The sequence below is a fragment of the Silurus meridionalis genome, chromosome 17, assembly GCF_014805685.1.
Source record: "Silurus meridionalis isolate SWU-2019-XX chromosome 17, ASM1480568v1, whole genome shotgun sequence".
NCBI lineage: Eukaryota > Metazoa > Chordata > Actinopteri > Siluriformes > Siluridae > Silurus > Silurus meridionalis.
This window is the reverse complement of record NC_060900.1, coordinates 20,309,558-20,319,272: the sequence shown is the minus strand read 5'-3', so window position 1 is coordinate 20,319,272 and position 9,715 is coordinate 20,309,558. Positions and strand designations below refer to the sequence as shown.

The 9,715-nt window shown below is 35.0% G+C and overlaps 1 protein-coding gene across 1 annotated transcript; it reads right to left on the bottom strand.

Moving 5' to 3' along the window:
• Positions 1-2,446: 2,446 nt before the first annotated feature.
• Positions 2,447-8,954, bottom strand: LOC124399645 (thyrotropin-releasing hormone receptor). Its single transcript, XM_046870723.1, has 3 exons — positions 8,756-8,954; positions 7,731-8,608; positions 2,447-6,375 (listed from the first exon to the last, which is right to left on the bottom strand). The coding sequence occupies exons 2-3, from the start codon at positions 8,517-8,519 to the stop codon at positions 5,959-5,961; spliced, it is 1,206 nt and encodes a 401-aa protein (XP_046726679.1). The 5' UTR covers positions 8,520-8,608; positions 8,756-8,954; the 3' UTR covers positions 2,447-5,958.
• Between the last annotated feature and the right edge of the window lie 761 nt (positions 8,955-9,715).

Sequence of the window (9,715 nt, the reverse complement as noted above, 5' to 3'; positions counted from 1 at the left end):
CAGATGAAGCCTTTTAATTAAATCTGCTTGTTGAAAGAATGTCTTTCAATGTTTTTATGGACAACAAAATCATGATACATAACAACAACCAATCATTTGATTCCTTGGCCACTATTGCGAGAAAATGTTTTTCACACATATCTGAGTTCATCACAATGCACAGGTGAACCAGATAGATGTTTCTGGAAGCAAGCATAGCTTTCACATTTGGTGCCAAACATAAATGTGTAAAAAAAGGATGTGCTAAATTTATCAGAAATCTTTCACTAGGAAAGCTTAACAAACTATAGATTACTGTAGAGTTAAAAAGTGAATTCAATTGATATTGATATTAGCTTCAAATATGTATTTTTTTCTCATCTCCAGTAAACAAAAATATAGACACAGATAGTGAGGAGCACTGTAATTATTCTGCAGGAAAAAAGCACATATTTAGTAGTGATTGATGAAATAAATAATCTTCATCATCCGTCCCTATATAATATTTCTCTACCCTATACTTTACCAATAATTATGCTTTAGTACACAGGAATAGGTGATACAAGCCTCTTGTCTTAGATTATATAAAATTTTTACCTAATATTTCAGCTATTTATAGCTCTTTACTAAGTGTGACAAGCTGTCAGCCATGACCGTCAGCAGCTCTATTTATATATATCACCTCCTGAGTACTCTGATAACAACCTGGCATGTCAATAAAGTAGCTGCACTGTGTCCTTTCCAAGTGACTCACACATTGAACCACACACAGTGGAATATGATGTATTCATACCAAAAAATGGAGGCATGAATTTGAGTCTCTATATAATGTGTAACATTCGTTCTCATGTTATGGTGTCTTCGGTTTTTCACAGGCCATTTACGCAGTAAAAGCAGCGTAGAACTCTAATGAGGAAATACAACCCCATTTCAGACTGGTTATTAAATAGATCTTTAAAAAAAAGCAACAATGCGAAAAAGTGTACTGTAATAGGTTCAAAAGGTTACTTTTCAAAATGCACTTTAATCTTTCATTTGTGAATGTGGTAAAGCGGTAAATTGACATTTTTAGCCCGAGTCGGACTGAGAAAATAAAAGAACATTACAATAAATGTTGAAGATCTTCCAACAAGAGTATTTGCAGTAAATAGCACCATTATAGCATCATTCATCAGAATATCTTTCTAAGTTAGCCAAGGTCCCAAGAACATTGTTGGCATGCATTTAGTGCATGGTTTAAACTACCCTGACAGTTTTGTATCAATGTTTCAGAAAACCATTCATATATTTCTTTTCACTCTTCTTAAACATTAGCGCTAGTGTAGATTGCATGGAAAATGTATCCAACAATGTCATGAGGAACACTATAGGAACACCCTAAAAGGTTTTTAGAGATGGCTGCTTCTCTTAGACTATTTGTAGAGCTAGCTAAATAAGGCCCATGAAGATTTCCAGAGTTTGCCCAGTTTATAAATAAATCAAAGTGATGACGTCCGTTAGTCAGTAGTGTAGTCTTTGCTTATTCAATGGAGCTCATCGTGTCTTTTCTCCATTTCACATGAGGAGTTGGTCTTAGTTGTTACTCAAAGTGGGGGTCTGAGGACACATCAACATGGCATCCTCTTGCTCAATAGTCTTATCTCATAAATCATTAGTTTTTGCTAAACAATGTCTGCCACTAAGTCAATGTTTGATCTTCAGGGAAACTCAGACTGTTTCTGGGCTTCTGATGCATATTAATTTGTTGCTAGGCCTGGGCATTACAACAAGCAGGCTGTTTGTTGGAGCTGAGCTAGATTTATCTCTAAGCCAGGGTTTAAATCTACAAGCCAAGCATGCTCTGTTAACATCGTACACAGTCAGGCGGGGTGGCTCTCCAAGTCAGAAACAATGTTGAAGTTTAGGGGGTCAATATACTGACAAACCTGACTTCCCAATGATCTGCTGTGGCTGATCCACTGATCCACTCATTACCCACTTAAAAATTATTTATATACAGTCAAAAATAACTGATTAGCAATATGATACAATGTTTATTGTTCTTAATGAGTGATAATAAGCCTGAATGGGAGCTCAATTCATACACATATTAATATATAATATTAATATATAATTTTTTTCTTTCTTTTATCTATTGTAATTTTTAATTATAGTATTCTGTAATTACAGTAAAATTAATAAGGAAGATGAACCCATTACTGGAAACTATGATGTAAGCCTGAACCAGCTAATGATATACTCCTAGTCGAGTAAAACATAAAGTATATACATGCAAAAATAACTGTTATTTTATTCTTAAGTATTTTTATAGTAAACCTTGCACACTCTCACATAATACTAACACAATATTTGTGAATATATTCACTGTAAGAAACCAGGCAGGAAGATTGACACAGTTTTCCCTGAAATTCTTATCTGTTGTCCACAGATCAAGGCGATCCACACAAAAAAAGTTTTTTATTTTTATTTTATTTCATTTACACTTTTCCATCAAAAAGACAACAGTAAAATATACAATATTATAGGAAATATGATATTTCACAATTCATGTATGATTTCAGTTCAACAACATGAACGGCCTGTGCTATAACAAAAATCCATGCCCAATTCTAGATTAGCAAGTGTGAAATGGACACATAGTTCCATCTTTATTCCCATTTCAATTCTCCTCCCTCAAGCATTGTTTCGCATCACTTTGTGCAAAATATAATCAGTCCTAATAGACTGTAAGTAAGATCATTTCGAGTCTTTTTTCCATGCACAAGACATTTTGCTGCCACTGTTTTAGGGATAAACAATCATTTTGCTTGCTACAAGCAACATTTATTGTGTCATATCTCTAACATGTGCAATCTTAAATTCATGCATCCATAGGGCATATTATTTGTTATTATAATTAATTACAAATAAAAAGAATTAAGCAAAATCTGAAAACTAGCTACAAATTATGCATTTAGTATCAATCACTCAGCATGGTCAATGTGATGTTGAAACTTTACCATTTGAAATGTCATGAAATTCTAAAAAAGACATGTCACACAAGTCAAAATAATAATCATGCAACATAACTCATAACTCCATATACTCGTTTTGTTTATATTGTACAGTGCAGACTGAGCTATTTAATTTCACATGGAATACTCACGCCTAGAACTTAAGAATACAGCATATTAAATCCATTTTCACAAACAGATTTGGTTTACAAAGTGTTCCAAGTACCAATATACAAAAGTGATGGTCCAAAGGTAATTTATATTTCATCAACAGAATAAAATGGCAATCAAGGTTTGCATATCTTCTCCTAATAGCTTTGCTTTTCTCTTCTGTTATGTTTGCAACAAATTGCATTTTGAATGCCACGTTGCGTTTGTTAAATTAGATGAGGTTTTGCTATTAGATGAAAATGTTGCATTGGATCAACTAATGGTCTAAGAGTTTCAGCGTATCCTCAAAACCAAACTGCCAATCATTAATAGTGTAATGAGCTTTGCCTTTTTCAACAATTTGATTCTAAATGTTTCGCTCTCATTCTGTGACTGGCACTCATAATAGACTAACATTTCACAGACAGTTTTGTTGGCTCTAAAACAATTCATAATCAAAAATATATATACATACAATTAAAAGCGAATTTTTCATTAGAAATACTACATTATTTACACCCATTTCACAATTGTGCAACAACTGATAAGAATCTGAACAGTATCAATTGATGGGAAAGAATGTTCTGTTTCCTGATATATTAAAAACAAATGAGTGAGTTCCACTTAGTCGACATGGAATATACTTAAAACTGTGTGGTAGAAGGCTATATGAAAATGTCTTACACAGCCCCAAAACATAATGTAAAAACACATGAATAAATAAATAAATAAATAAGAAAAAAGGATAAAACAACAGATTGTAAGCTTTTCATTTTTCACATATTGTTCCACTATGTTAATAACTTATAATAATAGTGTACTGATTATCTGTTGAAATTCACAAATAGAACAAAGTAAATCTAAAGGACTTTTGTAATTATAGGAAAGCAGTGTGGGTGATGCTTAAGATAAACTCTGTGCTTTTAGTATGTTTTTTCTTCTTGTTTTTTAATTAGGTCACAAATAGTTTTATTATATTTCATCATTCATTCAGTGGATGAGCAAGGAATATAAACATGTGACACATCATCAAACTGCTCTCCTGTGAACATACTGACCAAATGTTTTGCATTCCTGCATATAGATTTGACATTAGACAACAGAAAGGGGAAAAAGCACAGATCAAATGTATTTTAGTAAAATAATTGGAATTGTCTAAAAATTTTACTCACTTGCCATTTTTAAATGAAAGTATAGGATGAAAATTGACTTGATTGAGGCTTAAGCAGTATCTACATTTGAAAAGAACAAAAATATAGAAGATTAAATTGAGACGTTTTAAAAGTATATTTTGTTTAACCCTGTATGACTATTTAGTTTGCTAAGCGATTGATCCTAAGAAAAATGTTAAGCTCAGACAAAATAGAATTATCATATGTTTTTAAAAATGATTAGCATTGAATATTAGGCATATCAGCAAAGTTAGCTCATTTAGAGAGTGAACACCTTTTTAGAAAACCTAACTAGTGACCTAATTTAACAAACTAAAGCACTAATCTAAATGAGCTAATTCAACTAGCTAAAATGCTAAATGTATCTAGCTAGTCAATTTACCTAGCCAAATTATAAATCCTAACTAGCTTAATTAGCAAATGATAGATATTTAGTTTTAATGGTGACATACTTTAATTAAGACACTACATTCTGTATAAATCAGTAACTACAGCAAAAGAAAACATCTTACTTAAAAAATAGCAAACTTAAAAATGAAAACTTTTTTTGCTGTATTTTTTAGGTCAAAATGAAAAAATGTAAGGATTAAAAAGTTTAAAATACAAAGACTTTTTTCTTTAGGAAATTTACTTGAGTAAGAGAACAAGTATTCAGTTTTAATAATCCACAAGAAAGGTAAAATATAAATTCTACTGCTTTCTAAAGCCTCTTCATGGTTATTATTCTTAAAGTTTACTTTTTTTTCTCTCTTAAGAAAGGTGCAGTCTCTTTCCACCACTTTGAGAACAACAGCTACAGATGACCCCACAGCTAGAACAGTAAGATCAGCATAGCTCAGAAACAGCATGTGTCTGTAGTTTATGTTTTTTAATGTGTACTTAACAAGTTGTAAGAAAGGTCTAAATATAGTAAAAACACTTTACAGTATTCATTTGAATTAAATGGGACGTTCAGCTCAAAACTGTATTCAATGTATAGTTAGTCCAAGTAATTCCAAATATTAGCATTTTTAAAAATGTCATAATGAAGATCTTTACCTAGGCAACAAATCCTAAACCAGGTAACACTTTATTGTCCTGACCTTGAAATGAAGAAGCTGAAATTGTGTTAGTTTAAAAAGATGTATATATGTATGGAATATACACTGTATACTAGCTATATACAAATGAGTTATTGTTGGCAGCTATTCAAGAACAATTGAAGTTTGATATTTATTCCACACAAATGTCATGATGCTATTTCAAGAAGCTTAAATGAGGTAAATTTGTTAGTAAATGTAGTGTCTAGGTATCTAATGTGCTAGATTAGGTTTCTGATTCGAGTTATTCATGTAAAATATTTATCTTTCTTAATAGAATGTTTATTCAAGTGGAAAAATCTGTTGGCCAATTGGACATTTTGCATAGTGGAATAAAAAAAATGAGTCAGCTTTCATAAACATGGAAATACTATATGGATGCCTTAAGTGACTCCCATGCATTCACATGTCAAGCATGCATCTCAGTTTAGTCAGGCAGTTAGTCAGTAAAAGAATTCTTCCTAGCTGGCAAGATTTTTAACAGCCCACGCAACAATATCTACTCTCAAAACACTTGCAAAAGCTGAAATAACGGCCTCTACTGCTGAGCTGCAGCAAAACTGTGTCTTTTTTCAGGAATTTTACTTAAGCAATGCTAAACATCCCCTGAGCAGTTGCTTCTTCAGTCTGGGCTGAAAAGTTCACTCGCTTGGCAGATACACTGTATGTGCTAACGTCCTCCTGCTCTGTCTCGTATTCAGGACTTGAGGAGTCTTTAATGACACTGTAGTAGACTGGGGCATTGTGTTTTGATGCCTTCTCCTTACTGATTGTGGTCTTGCAGTGGCAGAGCTTTTTAAAAGCCGTGCGGAATTTTTGCGACATGGCGTTGTATATGATGGGGTTGATGGCACTGTTAGTGTAGATACTCATGCGGCAGAAGAGCAGAAACCACGTGTTGAGATACGGAGGGTCCATGAGAGAGTTCACCACAACCAGGGTACGGTAGGGCATCCAGAGCAGAGCGAACAATACCACCACCACTGCCAGCATTTTAGTCACCTAGAACAAGAAAGGGCAGAAACGAAACACACCCATAGTATCCATTTAATACATGAAGAGCTGTTGCATTTTTGGGCAGCAATTATAATTGAATCTTAGACTAGTTTTGTTTCATGAACAAATTAACCACTTAATGAGCCATTCAAGTTCAGTTTTTGAAGGAACAAATACTTGAAATTTCCCATGGCGATTGACTAAGGCATTCTCATTTTTCTTTTATTCATATTCATTAACCCCTATGTCCTGGTCAGGTTCACAAAAATCCTGCTGTGAGACATGAATACACCCTAGATGTGATGCCAATTTATTACAGGTCACTAAGCACACAACTTCACACCTTAGGGAAATTTAGTTGCCAATCTAACTACTGACATGCCTTTGGGAGCTGAAAAGGAACTATTAAGTACAGAAGAAACCCACAGCCTAAACCCAGGATTAAACCAAGAGCTGTGAAGTGGCAACACTATTTGCCACACCACCATGCTGCCCAAGGCTCAGTTACTCCAATAAACACAGAATAGATTGCTGTGGAATGTTTCATAATACTTTCAATAAAGATCTAGTAAACAGTATCTTTCTGGTTTTTGCTTTATTAAATTGATGTCTAATGCTTTGGCATTGGAACAGCACAATTTCCTAGTGCTTAAGCTAATAAAAAGTCATTAACTTCTTATGAATTCATACCATAATCCATTTTCCTCGCTCTGCAAACCATATCATCGGTTATTTTGGGACGAATAAAGAAGTTCATAGGTGGGTGAGTCCTGCAATGCATATTATTCTGCTTGATGCCTCCAAATGCACAGATTGAATTAGTGGAAATATTTGCATTTATAGTACAATTGTCAGGAATACTGTACTTTGGAGGCTAAGCAAAGTAGGTGTGTGGTGTTAGAGGCAGTGTAATTTTAGAGTGTCAGACAGAAAGCCTTTGAATCTCTTGCTAGAATAAGTGTCTTTAATTGGCAAAAAAATAAGATCATACTTGTCTCTTTTGCTTGCAGCTCTAGGTGGAATATTGTATTTTTTCTTTGTCCATGCCTCACACCTTTCTTTCTCATAAAAAACTGCTTTGGCAGTGTATGCAGCACTTTGTATGAAATCAGAAGTTATGTGACACTTGAACAATTGCATTGGACAATTTAGAGAAGGCACCAAAACATTTTTTTTCCACAGACGGAAAGTAAGAAAAGAATTTGTGCATGTTGACAGGTGATAGACTACACCTCAACATTGTAAAGCAATTCACATCACAGCTAAACATTAAAATCAATCATTGTCAATCATTTTAACTTAGTGACATTTAATGATTTAGGGTATTAAGTTCTCACTACTCATATAAAATAGCAGCACACCTGTTTTCTGGAGGACACTGCACCCTTATTTGGCTTGCAGGAGACTTTCACCGTGCTGTTCATTCGTCCTTGGTGGATTGAGTCATTTCCTCTTTCAGACAAATTTGCTGGTAAAGGATTCATGAACAATATTCTAGCAATCAACCCGTAAAGTACTGTAGCAACGACCAGAGGAATGACATAAAACAGCGTGAAGTCCAAAAAGTAAATTGGCATGTAGAGGTTCCTCGAGACCCGATAACCACACCTCACAACGACACCGTTGGCATAAACCATCTCATGTATATCAACGAGGAAAAACCACATGATGCAGTAGAGTGAGGTGAAAATCCAAACGCAGCCGATGATTTTTTTAGCTCTGGATACGGTGCATATAAACTGTGCCTTGATGGAGTGGCATATTGCGATGTAGCGCTCAACAGTGAAAGCTGTGATGGAGCACGAGGAGACATTGATGCCCAGATACTGCAGGTAAGTGATACACAAGCAGCCAGCATAGCCATAGATCCAAGAAGAAACTACCTCAGAGATGTTGGGCAATCCAGCTGCCAGAAGGACGATGAGGTCAGCAATGGCCAAGCTGACAAGATAACAGTTAGTTGGTGTCATCATGTGTTTGGTCCGGAGAACCACCAGGACGACCATGATGTTCCCAGCTATTCCCACCCCACAAATGAGAAGGGACAGGAGTATAGTGATGACTTGGACCTCCAGTGAGTTCTCAGGCATATTGCTCAAAGGTTCCGAAATTGTGAAGTTAGTCATAGCACTCGGAGTTGCATTCTCCATTGTAATCGCAGTATGTCTCCTTTCCTCTTGGGTCCCTGGATAGATGTGAGAGATCGCTTGGATATTTTTCAGTTGACACGATTGAAATCCTGTAAATCATAAAATAATATTATCTTATTTGAAAGTCTTACAGTCATATTTATAAAATGTAAAATCTTTAGATTTCTATTCACACAAAAACATCTGTAAAATCCTAGAAGCACAAGTAACTAAGAGGAAAAAAAATGAGATCTTACCATAATTACATTCTGATGACTATAACTGGATTTCCTCTGATCTTGTGGGATGCTCTGTGTGTATAATGCGTGCATGTGTGCCTGCAGATATTTATTTCAAATCAGTGTTCTTCTGCATCTAATAAGGTGGCAGCACGCTGCAGAGTGCCAGCACTCTCTATCGGCTTCCCTCTTTCCTTCCTCCCTCCTTCTTACTCTAGCGCTCTTACGGTCTGTTGGCCAGCCCCCCTTTTTACCCCATGTCTCATGTTAATCACCCTCACACTCCCACTCTTTTACTGTCACCACCCTTTTTTCCTTCTTCTGACTTCCTTTTTAATCTTTTCACTCATATTAGTTAACCTTTTCATGACCTCACTATCACAAAAATATACATTTCGTACAGCCTATACATTCTATACCTAAAATAAATACCTAAAACATATTTCAAATTTATTATTGCTTTCTGTTTAATTCCTGTGTCCATTTGATAGTTAAGCTTTAGAGAATAACAGAAGCTCACCTTGAATTGATTTTTAAGCCAAACACCCTTTCAGGCAATTTGTTATGCAGGAAAGACATATGATCTACACTCTGTTTGAGGTATTTTTTACTCTTTTGTACTCCCTCTTTGTAATCAATGGTTATTAATTATAATAAGCAGATATTAATGATCCAAGATTTAGTTGTGCATTTAAAACCTCACGAATGAGAGTCCATTTATATTGGCAAATGATGAACCAATTAGTCTGTCAGTAGCTACAGCTCCATCAATCACCCCCTCTCTCTTTTGTTCCTCATTTCTCTCACATACACACACACATACACACACACAGAGACACACACACACACACACACACACACACACACACACACACACACACACCTTCAATCATCCTCGTTCTCTTATTCTTCTCTTATTCTTCACCCGCTGTCTCTCTTCTATTCTATTCTGTGCCACCAGTCACCACTTTTGCTTGT

Excerpts from the sequence above, each read along its gene's own strand:
- LOC124399645 (XM_046870723.1), bottom strand. The coding sequence starts at position 8,519 with ATGGAGAATGCAACTCCGAGTGCTATGACTAACTTCACAATTTCGGAA. Across the intron at positions 6,376-7,730 it reads CAGTGTCCTCCAGAAAACAG|GTGACTAAAATGCTGGCAGT; the intron begins GTGTGCTGCTAT and ends TTCTTGTTCTAG.